This window comes from Oncorhynchus gorbuscha, linkage group LG10 (genome assembly GCF_021184085.1).
Source record: "Oncorhynchus gorbuscha isolate QuinsamMale2020 ecotype Even-year linkage group LG10, OgorEven_v1.0, whole genome shotgun sequence".
Lineage (NCBI taxonomy): Eukaryota > Metazoa > Chordata > Actinopteri > Salmoniformes > Salmonidae > Oncorhynchus > Oncorhynchus gorbuscha.
In genome coordinates this window covers 27,829,555-27,845,170 of record NC_060182.1, presented here as the reverse complement: position 1 = coordinate 27,845,170, position 15,616 = coordinate 27,829,555, and the positions used below count along the sequence as shown (strand labels likewise).

Sequence of the window (15,616 nt, the reverse complement as noted above, 5' to 3'; positions counted from 1 at the left end):
GCAGATAGCTGTTTTATGTACAAGATGTCAGTGCATAAACAAATACAAGCAAATACATCCGTACCATGTAAACCAGAACACATCGTTGTAGTTTCTAATGTAAATCGTTATTACAACTGGGAAGGTATTTACTTGACTGTGTTTTCTTGTTTTTGTGATCTATATATTCTTATTTCCTTTCAATGCCTGCTGATGCATTTTTAGGCCCTGAGGCGACTTCTTTGACACTGTCTGATATAATTCTACATAGCAAACACTCTCTGTCCTCCTCAACCCACTCCTCCTCCACACAACTCTTTCCAACTGCATTCTGTCATAAGGAGGAGCGAATTGGAGAAGAGGGCCTGCATTGTGGTGTTTCAAAATATAACCGATTTTTAAGAGGAGAATGGAGGAGAGGAGAAAAGAGAGTGATAATAAAGTGCAGTCTTTTCCCTTTACAACACATAACACACCCTCCCACTTTATCTTGAGTCATACACTGAAAGACGCAGATTTCAGACATTAACATAATTCAGAGCTTGTTAACTTGATAACTGTTGATCGCCATGTGCCAGCTGTTTTCATATCTCAGTTGATAGACATGCAACACTTTGTTATAGCATAGAAAGCTTATTCTGAACTTTACCATAACCAACTTTAATAAGTAGGCCTAGTCTGCACAATGACTATTATGTAAATGTCGTAAAGATAGTGAATTAGGCCTATACAGTGGTCATCCTTCCATGTAAAAATGCCCTACTTTGTCCCCTATTTTTCCCAACATTAGCAACACCATTCTTGCTTAGTGAAATTCAAGTAATGAACATTTCTCAAAACAGTTGAAAGTAGGGGTTTTAAGGTGAGCTAAACGTTTTACAAATTGATAGGATTTTTAATAAAAGGGTATGTATTGTATTTCGTTGACAGTTATACATTCGGACGGTAATGTATAAAGTCTGATGCTCTCAGGCTTCCGTACTCTTACGACGAGTCCCGGAAGTGCTAAACATGAATTGTAAACAAACTCATGAGCCAGATCTTATTTAGTTTTTTAAAAAGGAACGTACTGCCGTATAGGACGTGGTTTGCGTATCATTGGATGCACCCTGTAGAATGTGAGTAACTTGTTATGTTCCTTATATTCTGGTTGCTTGACATTTAATCACTGTTGTGTTTAACTCCAAATCAATGAGAACGCTATTAGCATTAACCGCTGACTTTTGTAAACTACCTAACGTTAAAGTTAGCTAACTAGCTAAGTAGTCGGCTAACCTAACTAGCAGTCATATTCAGCTAGCATAACAGTTGCTAGTTAACTAGTTACTTATCCGATATAATTAGCTAGCTAGCTTACGTCAAACCTGGCCAGTACAGTAGGCTATCTCTAGCTAGTCGAAATCAAACCCTATCAGCTGTTGCTGTTATTCAGGATGCCAGATCTACCAGCTAGCTAGCATGACAGCTACGGCATTAGACACCACGCTAATACAACTGGTCAGTAGATATCTTTGGTTATCCTTATCACATTGTAGATAATTAGCTAACCCATGTAGAGTTGCAAGTGCGTGCTGTGCCACGTATATCAACTGACTAAACGGACTGTGTAACAACTAGCTAATCCTAACCATATTTTTTTGTAGCTGGCTACTGTACCAATCCGTGTCAGTGAAATGTGGAAGTAACTAAGTTGTCACGTGTAGCTCATCTAAGTAACATTCAAACTCTCCTCATCTCTATTCTTTCCCTCTTCTTTCTGAAACACAGGATTCCACCTGTGTGGAAGTAACCCAATACATTTGCCAGTGAGTGACGGACAGAGATCTACTTGCATCTGTAGAGATCTGTGTCTGTAGTCAGGGCAGCCATGTCTAGGAAGCAGACAGGAAAGCCACTGCGTGGCAGCAACAGAAAGTGTGATGCAGAGCGAAAGCGGGATGAGCGGGTCACTCGCAGGGCAATCGCCAAGGACCGCAAGAACCGGCCCCAGGACGGGGACGAGGGAGAGGAGTTTGTCAGCTTCTCCAACCAGCTCCAAGCGCTGGGGCTCAAACTGAGAGAGGTGCCTGGAGATGGGTAAGATTCAGAGAGAGAAGGTCTGACTACATTGCAGACACCTGGCAGACCTATAAATGCCTGAATAGGTATTTATTATATCAGCTAACCACATACAGTGGGGCAAAATGGTATTTAGACAGCCACCAATTGTGCAAGTTCTCCCACTTAAAAAGATGAGGCCTGTAATTTTCATCATCGGTACACTTCAACTATGACAGACAAAATGAGGGGGAAAAAAATCCCTAAAATCACATTGTAGGATTTTTAATGAATTTATTTGCAAATCATGGTGGAAAATAAGTATCTGGTCAATAACAAAAGCTTGTCTCAATACTTTGTTATATACCCTTTGTTGGCAATGGCAGAGGTCAAACATTTTCTTTAAGTCTTCACAAGGTTTTCACACACTGTTGCTGGTATTTTGGCCCATTCCTCCATGCAGATATCCTCTAGAGCAGTGATGTTTTGGGGCTGTTGCTGGGCAACACGGACTTTCAACTCCATCCAAAGATTTTCTATGGGGTTGAGATCTGGAGACTGGCTAGGCCACTCCAGGAACTTGAAATGCTTCTTATGAAGCCATTCGCGGTGTGTTTGGGATCATTGTCATGCTGAAAGACCCAGCCACGTTTCATCTTCAATGCCCTTGCTGCTGGAAGGAGGTTTTCACTCAAAATCTCATGATACATGGCACCATTCATTCTTTCCTTTATCAGTCTTCCTGGTCCCTTTGCAGAAAAACAGCCCCAAAGCATGATGTTTCCACCCCCATGCTTCACAGTAGGTATGGTGTTCTTTGGATGCAACTCAGCATTCTTTGTCCTCGAAACACGACGAGTTGAGTTTACCAAAAAGTTAGATTTTGGTTTCATCTGACCATATGACATTCTCCCAATCTTCTTCTGGATCATCCAAATGCTCTCTAGCAAACTTCAGATGGGCCTGGACATGTACTGGCTTAAGCAGGGGGACACGTCTGGCAATGCAGGATTTGAGTCCCTGGCGGCGTAGTGTGTTACTGATGGTAGGCTTTGTTACTTTGGGCCCAGCTCTCTGCAGGTCATTCACTAGGTCCCCCCGTGTGGTTCTGGGAATTTTGCTCACCGGTCTTGAGATCATTTTGATCCCAACGGGTGAGATCTTGCGTGAAGCCCCAGATCGAGGGAGATTATCAGTGGTCTTGTATGTCTTCCATTTCCTAATAATTGCTCCCACAGTTGATTTCTTCAAACCAAGCTGCTTACCTATTGCATATTCAGTCTTCCCAGCCTGGTGCAGGTCTACAATTTTGTTTCTGGTGTCCTTTGACAGCTCTTTGGTCTTGGCCATAGTAGAGTTTGGAGTGTGACTGTTTGAGGTTGTGGACAGGTGTCTTTTATACTGATAACAAGTTCAAACAGGTGCCATTAATACAGGTAACGAGTGGAGGACAGAGGAGCCTCTTATAGAAGAAGTTACAAGTCTGTGAGAGCCAGAAATCTTGCTTGTTTTTAGGTGACCAAATACTTATTTTCCACCATAATTTGCAAATAAATTCATTAAAAATCCTACAATGTGATTTTCTGGATTTTTTTCTTTCTAATTTTGTCTGTCATAATTGAAGTGTACCTCTGATGAAAATTACAGGCCTCTCTCATCTTTTTAAGTGGGAGAACTTGCACAATTGGTGGCTGACTAAATACTATTTTGCCCCACTGTATTATATGATCTAGCAATCTGATGCCAGACTGAGTAATCTATGACATGGCACACAATCATTGGTTGATGCAATGCCACATCTTCTTTTATTTTTTATTTTTTATAATTTTTTATTTCACCTTTATTTAACCAGGTAGGCTAGTTGAGAACAAGTTCTCATTTGCAACTGCGACCTGGCCAATATAAAGCATAGCAGTGTGAACAGACAACACAGAGTTACACATGCGGTAAACAATTAACAAGTCAATAACACAGTAGAAAAAAAGGGGAGTCTATATACAATGTGTGCAAAAGGCATGAGGAGGTAGGCGAATAATTACAATTTTGCAGATTAACACTGGAGTGATAAATGTTCAGATGGTCATGTACAGGTAGAGATACTGGTGTGCAAAAGAGCAGAAAAGTAAATAAATAAAAACAGTATGGGGATGAGGTAGGTGAAAATGGCTGGGCTATTTACCAATAGACTATGTACAGCTGCAGCGATCGGTTAGCTGCTCAGATAGCTGATGTTTGAAGTTGGTGAGGGAGATAAAAGTCTCCAACTTCAGCGATTTTTGCAATTCGTTCCAGTCACAGGCAGCAGAGTACTGGAACGAAAGGCGGCCAAATGAGGTGTTGGCTTTAGGGATGATCAGTAAGATACACCTGCTGGAGCGCATGCTACGGATGGGTGTTGCCATCGTGACCAATTAACTGAGATAAGGCGGAGCTTTACCTAGCATGGACTTGTAGATGACCTGGAGCCAGTGGGTCTGGCGACGAAAATGTAGCGAGGGCCAGCTGACTAGAAGAGGACTTCTAGAAGTCCTCTTCTAAAATGTAGTCTGCCTGGAATGCAACTAATACTGTGTGTCTATTCTATAGTAACTGCCTGTTCCGGGCTCTGGGTGACCAATTGGAGGGACACTCTCGAGGACACCTGCGCCTGCGTCAGGAGACTGTGCAGTACATGATGGCACACCGGCAGGACTTTGAGCCCTTTGTGGAGGATGATGTGCCCTTCGCCCAGCATTGTAAGATAGAAACCAAATGCTATTTCCATGTGAAAATGTTGTGGGATGCCCAAGTGTTTGATGGTATGCCAGTCATCCTGGCGAGTGTGTCTCTAAAGATCTTGTCACTAATATTTCTCTTTGTTTTCTTCCTCTCAGTGTCAAACCTCTCCCAGCCTGGTACGTTTGCTGGCAATGATGCCATCGTGGCGTTCGCCCGTAGTCAACAGCTCAAGGTGGTCATTCACCAGCTCAACACCCCACTGTGGGAGGTAGGAAGCTCAGTGACACCCTATTACCCATATAGTTTTCTACTTTTGTCAAGAGACGCATAGCTGTATAAAAGCTAAAGTAGTGCACAATAGGGGAAATTCACACTTATTTTATGTATCTGTTTTTAAAGGAGATTGGAATCACCAAAAATGTTTTACATTTTTATTTAAATGAAAGAATGGGAAAGTGGATGGGGATGTAGTAAAAAATAAATAAAACGGCATAGTTTATAAAGTTGGGGAGGAGAGGCGTGAATCCCTGTTGCCAGGTGGTATATGTGGTCCTACCACTAGACCACGTTGTAGCACACTGTACTGTATTTTAAGCCGAAGTCCTCTTCTATTGTAACAGACCCTATGAAATACCACTATTGATAAGCCCTACTCATAATGTTTTCTCAATTCAGATAAATGGCTCTGAGAAGCTGGTTGGCCGAGAGCTACACATTGCCTATCGCTATGGAGACCATTACGACAGTGTACGACCAATCGGTGACAACTCTGAGAGCCCTGCTCAGCTGCGTTTAGAGGTACGGGAAAAAAGCTGTTCATTTAAAAACACACTCCCAAATATTTCAATATTTTATTGGCTTCGTCTTATTCATAAAATGTTCCTTATTCCCCCTACACCTCTCTTGTGTCGTTTCAGAATCTTCATAATTCGAGTGGGCAGCGTGAGTTTGGTGACGGCCAGAGGGACAGACGGAAAGCCCCCTCGCCCACCCCCTCCGAGGAGGACAATGTGATCCTAAGTTCCCTGAAGAACAGGGGCCCAAACTGTGAGTGGCCCCCCTGTCTTCTCCCCCGGTGCAGTGTGATTATCAGTGTCTACTAGCTGTTTTGGGCAGGTTTTAGGTCCTTTTCTAACCCCAACTCATATAAAACTTTCATTCATCTGCAGTCTACACCTACCGTGTATAATAAACATTGCTAGTAAATACAACTGATGTTTATTGACTATTTTGGGGATTTACATCTTTTAGAGGGAGCTACCATCCAAAAACCATTTGATAATGATCAACAGGAACATCTGATGCAGGAGATTCACTGCAACTGACCCCATGTGTATTGTGTGCCATGTCTCTCAGGTGAAGAGGAGAATCTATTTCAGCTGAGTGCCGCCACCATCAACGCTGAGTGGCTGGTGGATTCTGAGCTAGCTGTCCAAGTGTGTCACGGCCAGTGTGCCTCTGGTTCATGCTCAGCGTGTAGACAGGCAGCGACAGAGTGCAGTGAGCACAAAGCACCACCAGATGGAGGCAACATACACACATCCAAGGTAATTGTTAAATAAATATTTTTAAGGTGTTTTAACACATTTTATTCAGAAAGTAAGGAACCACTACACCATGACTCTCCACTCAAATTCCAATTCTGAATAAGTATTCTGAGTCTGTGACTTTCAATTCAAGTTCCAAATTAAATTGACCTGCATTTCTCTATTCAATTGAGAATGGACTTAAGTCCCTCCTTTTCATCTTGACTCCTGTTTTTTTTTACACCTCTCAGGCTTCAAACAAGCAGAGGAAAGAGCAGCAGCGCTTGGAAAAGAAAAAGCGACAGGAGGAAAGACATCGACAGAAGGTTCTTCAAAGCAAAGGAACACCTGACCAAAACCAGAACCTCTCAGAGCCTGTCACTCTAGTGCCAGCTCTAAATACACTTAGTATATAGACAGACAGAGCATGGCCAAATAAAGCTATACCGGGTGGCTGATTACAATGTTTTGCTCACAGAATCAATTTCAATCTCAATCACATCGGATGACTTACATAAACCGTTTAGTTTCTTTGCAATTGTATGGTGCCTGCGATAGGTTGTGTGTGAATGTGTTAGGGGTTGTGGTTGATTATGAGGGTGTTTGATAGTGACCCAAGATGGTGTACATAGTTTCCTCTTTTAGAGACACACTGTCTAGACTCTTTATATGCTGGTGAATGAGGGCTGCTTTTCACTACGATCATGCAGTACATCTTGGGCTCCTCTTTTCTTTTGCTTTGAGTTGAATTTCTCTGATTCCAGCCAAAGAAGAAAGGAACGGGAAGAGACATCATCATTGTAAACAGAATGAAATGTTTTGTGAATGATACTGAAATGATGTAGTTGATACAGTATGTGAATAATTGATATTTTATCTGGTTAATGGCAGTTACAGTATTATTAATCAAGCTTAAAGAAATTATTCAGTTGGGAGATTTGCTGATGAATGATTGTGATGCACCCTGTCTGGTATGATATGTAATGAGGCAATAAATGAAAAAATGTACAGTATTTGATTTATTCATATTTTTTATATATTTTGTCTTTAAATGGTTGTGGTGTTTGTTTTTGATTTGATTAAAGATGCACTATGCAGAAATCAATTCCACCATTTCCCTTTTGCAAAAATTCTAATAGTTTGCGTAATTTCAGTTTAATGTAGAGAAGTTTTTTGTAGAGAATCATTGTATCATCTAAACCGCTATGAAATATCTTTTCCATAACCAAAAATATTGTATTTTCAAGCTGTTTGAAGCTGCTGTACAAAATGGAAGTATGCAAAAACAAAACTTCAGACCGGGAAGCATATAAATAGTGCACATAGAACAGATGTAGCGCTTCTTTGATTGCTTTCAATGAGAATGACAGCTCTAAAACTTAAATTTCATTGTGAATTTGCTTGTATCACACAAAAAGTTACATATCACTGAATCAATAGATGTTCTCAATAGATTATACAAGAGTGTATATTGTTGTTGGCTGCAATGTAATTTTATCTGATATTTTGGGCAACATTTGGCCAATACTCATCATTGCAAGTGTTTTTAAAACTGATTGATCATTTCACAGTGGATAATGTAGATAGGAGCAGTATCAATGTTCAGGATGCTGACTGACTCCTCTCCTTTTCTATGTAGTGTGATGGTACATATATGACATTACATTTACATTACATTACATTTAAGTCATTTAGCAGACGCTCTTATCCAGAGCGACTTACAGATTGGTGCATTCACCTTATGACATCCAGTGGAACAGTCACTTTACAATAGTGCATCTAAATCTTAAAGGGGGGTGAGAGGGATTACTTATCCTATCCTAGGTATTCCTTAAAGAGGTGGGGTTTCAGGTGTCTCCGGAAGGTGGTGATTGACTCCGCTGTCCTGGCGTCGTGAGGGAGTTTGTTCCACCATTGGGGGGCCAGAGCAGCGAACAGTTTTGACTGGGCTGAGCGGGAGCTGTACTTCCTCAGTGGTAGGGAGGTGAGCAGGCCAGAGGTGGATGAACGCAGTGCCCTTGTTTGGGTGTAGGGCCTGATCAGAGCCTGGAGGTACTGAGGTGCCGTTCCCCTCACAGCTCCGTAGGCAAGCACCATGGTCTTGTAGCGGATGCGAGCTTCAACTGGAAGCCAGTGGAGAGAACGGAGGAGCGGGGTGACGTGAGAGAACTTGGGAAGGTTGAACACCAGACGGGCTGCGGCGTTCTGGATGAGTTGAAGGGTTTAATGGCACAGGCAGGGAGCCCAGCCAACAGCGAGTTGCAGTAATCCAGACGGGAGATGACAAGTGCCTGGATTAGGACCTGCGCCGCTTCCTGTGTGAGGCAGGGTCGTACTCTGCGGATGTTGTAGAGCATGAACCTACAGGAACGGGCCACCGCCTTGATGTTGGTTGAGAACGACAGGGTGTTGTCCAGGATCACGCCAAGGTTCTTAGCGCTCTGGGATGAGGACACAATGGAGTTGTCAACCGTGATGGCGAGATCATGGAACGGGCAGTCCTTCCCCGGGAGGAAGAGCAGCTCCGTCTTGCCGAGGTTCAGCTTGAGGTGGTGATCCGTCATCCACACTGATATGTCTGCCAGACATGCAGAGATGCGATTCGCCACCTGGTCATCAGAAGGGGGAAAGGAGAAGATTAATTGTGTGTCGTCTGCATAGCAATGATAGGAGAGACCATGTGAGGTTATGACAGAGCCAAGTGACTTGGTGTATAGCGAGAATAGGAGAGGGCCTAGAACAGAGCCCTGGGGGACACCAGTGGTGAGAGCGCGTGGTGAGGAGACAGATTCTCGCCACGCCACCTGGTAGGAGCGACCTGTCAGGTAGGACGCAATCCAAGCGTGGGCCGTGCCGGAGATGCCCAACTCGGAGAGGGTGGAGAGGAGGATCTGATGGTTCACAGTATCGAAGGCAGCCGATAGATCTAGAAGGATGAGAGCAGAGGAGAGAGAGTTAGCTTTAGCAGTGCGGAGCGCCTCCGTGATACAGAGGAGAGTAGTCTCAGTTGAATGACTAGTCTTGAAACCTGACTGATTTGGATCAAGAAGGTCATTCAGAGAGAGATAGCGGGAGAGCTGGCCAAGGACGGCACGTTCTTTTGGAGAGAAAAGAAAGAAGGGATACTGGTCTGTAATTGTTGACATCGGAGGGATCGAGTGTAGGTTTTTTCAGAAGGGGTGCAACTCTCGCTCTCTTGAAGACGGAAGGGACGTAGCCAGCGGTCAGGGATGAGTTGATGAGCGAGGTGAGGTAAAGGAGAAGGTCTCCGGAAATGGTCTGGAGAAGAGAGGAGGGGATAGGGTCAAGCGGGCAGGTTGTTGGGCGGCCGGCCGTCACTAGACGCGAGATTTCATCTGGAGAGAGAGGCATAGTATGACATAGTATGACATCAGTTGGTCCACACTGCAAACAAAAGTTGCATTTATAAAATCTCCATTATGGATTATTATGGATTGAGGTTAATACACTCCAATTATTTTCTGAATCTGGAAGGTGGCGAGTACCTCTTCACGATGGACAGATGTTAAGATTAGTGGCATGTAGGTCTTGAGAGCAACGTGTGTGAGAAGCATAAATGTATCAAAAGTTTTAGGCTCTGAGGTGAATGATTTTGTTAGGCTATAGGCCTACTGTATTTTCATTATTGTCATGAATTTTCACTTGCATAAATCAAATTATCTTTAAACAAATGTATACTGGCTTGCCAGTCTGCAATTGACCAGCTAGCAAATTATTAAAACAACTTAATAGATAGAACACATGTCATCGTGAAATACATCAATTCTATGTAAGCAAATAAGAGCAGTTTAGTCAGTTTCTCATTATCATGATACTGTACCTACAGGAGTGGTAAGTATAATTTTGGTCTTCAACTGTTGTTGTCTAGTACTGTCTTTTTGCTAGCTAGGGCCATCTACTTTAAGTGCTGCCTGTCTTTCCAGTAGCCTACTTGCTGTGTGAACTGCTGACTGCTATTAATTGCAGATGATTGTTGACACATCAACCAGGATTAAGGGGCAGGGCAATTTGTGACTGTTGGTGTTTTCGTAATCAGTGGCTGTATTGGAGGGGGAGTGGCTTCTCCTCTCCTAGGCAATTGTAACGGATGTGAAACGGCTAGCTTAGTTAGCGGTGTGCGCTAAATAGCGTTTCAATCGGTTACGTCACTTGCTCTGAGACCTTGAAGTAGTAGTTCCCCTTGCTCTGCAAGGGCCGCGGCTTTTGTGGAGCGATGGGTAACGATGCTTCGTGGGTGACTGTTGTTGATGTGTGCAGAAGGTCCCTGATTCGCGCCCGTGTATGGGCGAGGGGACGGTTTAAAAATGATACTGTTACATTGGTGCCGTGACCCGGATTACTGGTTGCTGCGGAAAAAGGAGGAAGGTCAAAAGGGGGGTGAGTGTAACGGATGTGAAACGGCTAGCTTAGTTAGTGGTGTGCTCTAAATAGCGTTTCAATCGGTTACGTCACTTGCTCTGAGACCTTGAAGTAGTAGTTCCCCTTGCTCTGCAAGGGCCTTGGCTTTTGTGGAGCGATGGGTAACGATGCTTCGTGGGTGACTGTTGTTGATGTGTGTAGAAGGTCCCTGGTTCGTGCCCGGGTATGGGCGAGGGGACGGTTTAAAAATTATACTGTTACACAATCAGCAATTCACCTTTGCAAGGCAATTAGTATTAATACTTCAGTGTCTCCTGTTTTCTCAGCGGCAGCTGTAAGCGACGTCTGATTGCAAAAGTAAGACCGTCGCCGAAGCAAAGACCGTTCTAACGAGTTATTCAAGGAAGGAAAGAGAGGAAGGCTCCACACTACTCTCTCACTTGAGTATCCTACCTAGTTATTTATAGATCATCTCATTTTGCTCTTTTGTAGCTTTGGCAACTGTGTTTTCTATCCCAGTTTGCTCCCTTCCCTGTAGGCTTTACAGATGCTCCACACCCCTTGGCTGTAATCCTGGTAATTTAGTGTGCCTTACGCGCATAACCCATGTGGAATTCCAGGTCTCCAGCAGCAATTGGAACTGCCAATCTGCGGTCAAGAACAAAGCGCTCATGTCAGCTTATGCTGCATTTCAGTCCCTTGACTTTTTGGCCCTGATGGAGACATGAATCACCCCAGAGAACACCGCTACTCCAGCTGCTCTCTCTTCACCTGACTATGTTTTCTCTCATAGTCAGAGAGCATCTGGTCGTTGAGGTGGTGGCACAGGGCTACTCATTCCTCCTAAGTGGAGATTTTCTTTTTACACCCTCTCTCACCTGTCCTTTTCCTCATTTGAATTCCATTCTGTCACTAGTTCACTCAAGCATAATGTTGTTGTCATTTATGGACCACCAAATCCCCTTCGAGTTCCTCAATATAAGCTCATTTCCTGACGATGGCTCACCGCTCTTCGTAATTGGTGACTTCAACCTCCTGACGTCTGCCTTCAATTAATTTCTTTCCAACTCTTTCCCCTCCTTGCCTCTTGACCTATCCCTTCACCAGTCCCCTCCCACTCACATGGCAGGCAATACCCCCTCTCCAGGTCTCTGATCACTACTTTGTTTCCCTCCCTCCCTCCCTCCCTCCCTCCCCCTCCCTCCCTCCCTCCCTCCCTCCCTCCCTCCCTCCCTCCCTCCCTCCCTCCCTCCCTCTCCTCCAACCCTAGCCACTCAACCCCAAATCCAGATGGTAATGTGCTGTCACAATCTTCCCTCTCTTTCTCACTACTCTCTCTCCTATCCTATCATCTCTCCCTTCTGCTAAATCCTTCTCTTTCCAGTCTCCTGATTCTGGCTCTTCAACACTACTCTCTTCCCTCTAACCCTAGGAAACTATTTTCCTCCCTCCTTAATCCTCCCCTCTCTCTCTGCGGACAACTTTGTCAACCACTTTGAAAAGAAGGTTGACATCTGCTTCTCATTCACTCAGCCTATTGAGTTCACTGGTCCCACTCACACAGAACTACCCTACGCCTTGACCCATTCTCTCTCCAAATGAAATCCTGCGTCTCGTGAGGTCTGGCCGCACAACAATCTGCCCGCTCGACCACATCCCCTTCTCCCTCTCCAGACCATCTTTGGGGACCTTCTCCCATTCCTCACTTCCTTCAGCAACTCATCGCTGACCACTGGCTACATCCCCTCTGACATGAAAATGGCTGGAGTCACTTCCCCTCAAGAAACCAACACTTGACTCCTCTGACATCAAACTACAGACTGGTATCCCTTCCTTTTCTTTCCAAAACACTTGAGCATGCGGCCTCTGACCAACTCTCTCTGTCTCCCTCAGAACAGTATTCTTCACCCAAATCAGTCAGGCTTCAAGACGGGTCACTCAACTGTGACTGCTCTTCTGTGTCACGGAAGCTCTCTGCTCTTTCTCCTCTGTTCTCGTCCTCCTAGATCTACCCGCTGCCTTCGACACCGTGAACTAGCAGATCCTTCTCTTCACCCTCTCAGGGCTGGGGGTCTCAGGCTCTGCGCACTCTTGGATTGCATCCTACGCTATATATACAAAAGTATGTGGACAGCCCTTCAAATTTGTGTATTTGGCTATTTCAGCCACACCTGTTGCTGTCAGGTATATAAAATCAAGCACACAGCCATGCAATCTCTATAGACAAACATTGACAGTAGAATGGCCTTACTGAAGAGCTCAGTGACTTTCAACATGGCACCATCATAGGATGCCACCTTTCCATACAAGTCAGTTCATCAAATTTCTGACCTGCATGAGTAAGTGCTGTTATTGTGAAACGGAAATGTCTATGTGCAACAACGGCTTAGCCTCGAAGTGGCAGGCCACACAAGCTCACAAAACGGGACCGCCGAGTGCTGAAGCACAAACAAATCATCTATCCTCAGTTATAACACTCACTACCGAGTTCCAAACTTCTTCTGGAAGCAATGTCAGCACAAGAACTGTTCGTCGGGAGCTTCATGAAATGGGTTTCCATAGCCGCACACAAGCATAAAATCACTAATGCGCAATGCCAAGCTTCAGCTGGAGTGATGTAAAGCTTGCCGGCATTGGACTCTGGCGCAATGGAAATGTGCACGATCTGTGTTTGCACCATGTACTCTCACGACTGGTGTCCTCCAGGGTTCAGTTCAAGGCCCTCTTCTCTCTATACTCCAAGTCACTCGGCTCCGCTATATACTCACATGGTCTCTCCTATCATTGCTATGCGGATGACACTCAACTACTTTTCTCCTTTCCCCCTTCTGACATCCAGGTGGTAACATGCATCTCTGCGTGTCTGGCAGATATCTCAGCTTGAATGTCGTTCCACCACCTCAAGCTCAACCTCGACAAGATGGAGATGCTCTTCCTCCCAAGGAAGGCCTGCCAGATCAAAGACCGCTCCATCAAAGTTGACAACTCCATGGTGTTCCCCTCCCAGAGTGGAAAAAACCTTTTTTTAATTTTTAAAATTTTATTTTAAAATTTTATTTAACTAGGCAAGTCAGTTAAGAACTCTGTAAACAAGGGCACCCTCATAGACGTCATCCTGACCAACTGGCCCTCCAAATACACCTCCGCTGTCTTCAACCAGGATCTCAGCGACCACTGCCTCATTGCCTGTATCTGCCACGGAGCTGCAGTCAAACGACCACCCCTCATCACTGTCAAACGCTCCCTAAAACACTTCTGTGAGCAGGCCTTTCTAATCGACCTGGCCCGGGTATCCTGGAAGGACATTGACCTCATCCCGTCAGTTGAGGATGCCTGGTCATTCTTTAAAAGTAACTTCCTCACCATTTTAGATAAGCATGCTCCGTTCAAAAAATGCAGAACCAAGAACAGATACAGCCCTTGGTTCACTCCAGACCTGACTGCCCTCGACCAGCACAAAAACATCCTGTGGCGGACTGCAATAGCATCGAATAGCCCCCGTGATATGCAACTGTTCAGGGAAGTCAGGAACCAATACACGCAGTCAGTCAGGAAAGCTAAGGCCAGCTTCTTCAGGCAGAAGTTTGCATCCTGTAGCTCCAACTCCAAAAAGTTCTGGGACACTTTGAAGTCCATGGAGAACAAGAGCACCTCCTCCCAGCTGCCCACTGCACTGAGGCTAGGTAACACGGTCTCCACCGATAAATCCATGATTATCGAAAACTTCAATAAGCACTTCTCAACGGCTGGCCATGCCTTCCGCCTGGCTACTCCAACCTCGGCCAACAGCTCTGCCCCCCCGCAGCTCCTCGCCCAAGCCTCTCCAGGTTCTCCTTTACCCAAATCCAGATAGCAGATGTTCTGAAAGAGCTGCAAAACCTGGACCCGTACAAATCAGCTGGGCTTGACAATCTGGACCCTCTATTTCTGAAACTATCTGCTGCCATTGTCGCAACCCCTATTACCAGCCTGTTCAACCGCTCTTTCATATCGTCTGAGATCCCCAAGGATTGGAAAGCTACCGCAGTCATCCCCCTCTTCAAAGGGGGAGACACCCTGCACCCAAACTGTTATAGACCTATATCCATCCTGCCCTGTCTATCTAAGGTCATCGAAAGCCAAGTCAACAAACAGGTCACTGACCATCTCGAATCCCACCGTACCTTCTCCGCTGTGCAATCTGGTTTCCGAGCCGGTCACGGGTGCACCTCAGCTACACTCAAGGTACTAAACGATATCATAACCGCCATCGATAAAAGACAGTACTGTGCAGCCGTCTTCATCGACCTCGCCAAGGCTTTCGACTCTGTCAATCACCATATTCTTATCGGCAGACTCAATAGCCTCGGTTTTTAGGATGACTGCCTTGCCTGGTTCACCAATTACTTTGCAGACAGAGTTCAGTGTGTCAAATCGGAGGGCATGCTGTCCAGCCCTCTGGCAGTCTCTGTGGGGGTGCCACAGGGTTCAATTCTCGGGCCGACTCTTTTCTCTGTATATATCAATGATGTTGCTCTTGCTGCGGGCGATTCCCTGATCCACCTCTACGCAGACGACACCATTCTATATACTTTTGGCCCGTCATTGGACACTGTGCTATCTAACCTCCAAACGAGCTTCAATGCCATACAGCACTCCTTCCGTGGCCTCCAACTGCATGCTTTTCAACTGATCGCTGCCTGCACCCGCATGCCCGACTAGCATCACCACCCTGGATGGTTCCGACCTTGAATATGTGGACACCTATAAGTACCTAGGTGTCTGGCTAGACTGCAAACTCTCCTTCCAGACTCACATCAAACATCTCCAATCGAAAATCAAATCAAGAGTCGGCTTTCTATTCCGCAACAATGCCTCCTTCACTCATGCCGCCAAGCTTACCCTAGTAAAACTGACTATCCTACCGATCCTCGACTTCGGCGATGTCATCTACAAAATGGCTTCCAACACTCTACTCAGCAAACTGGATGCAGTCT

At 45.1% G+C, this 15,616-nt stretch overlaps 1 protein-coding gene and 1 pseudogene across 1 annotated transcript; one reads left to right on the top strand and one right to left on the bottom strand.

Moving 5' to 3' along the window:
- Window positions 1-963: 963 nt before the first annotated feature.
- On the top strand, window positions 964-7,273 carry LOC124045074 (OTU domain-containing protein 3-like). Its single transcript, XM_046364302.1, has 8 exons — window positions 964-1,097; window positions 1,747-2,055; window positions 4,603-4,751; window positions 4,890-5,002; window positions 5,410-5,532; window positions 5,652-5,781; window positions 6,091-6,281; window positions 6,512-7,273. The coding sequence occupies exons 2-8, from the start codon at window positions 1,847-1,849 to the stop codon at window positions 6,674-6,676; spliced, it is 1,080 nt and encodes a 359-aa protein (XP_046220258.1). The 5' UTR covers window positions 964-1,097; window positions 1,747-1,846; the 3' UTR covers window positions 6,677-7,273.
- Window positions 7,274-8,075: 802 nt separating this feature from the next.
- Window positions 8,076-9,178, bottom strand: LOC124047020 (annotated as a pseudogene).
- Between the last annotated feature and the right edge of the window lie 6,438 nt (window positions 9,179-15,616).

Excerpts from the sequence above, each read along its gene's own strand:
- LOC124045074 (XM_046364302.1), top strand. The coding sequence starts at position 1,847 with ATGTCTAGGAAGCAGACAGGAAAGCCACTGCGTGGCAGCAACAGAAAG. Across the intron at positions 5,003-5,409 it reads TCAACACCCCACTGTGGGAG|ATAAATGGCTCTGAGAAGCT; the intron begins GTAGGAAGCTCA and ends TTCTCAATTCAG. Across the intron at positions 5,782-6,090 it reads GAAGAACAGGGGCCCAAACT|GTGAAGAGGAGAATCTATTT; the intron begins GTGAGTGGCCCC and ends CATGTCTCTCAG.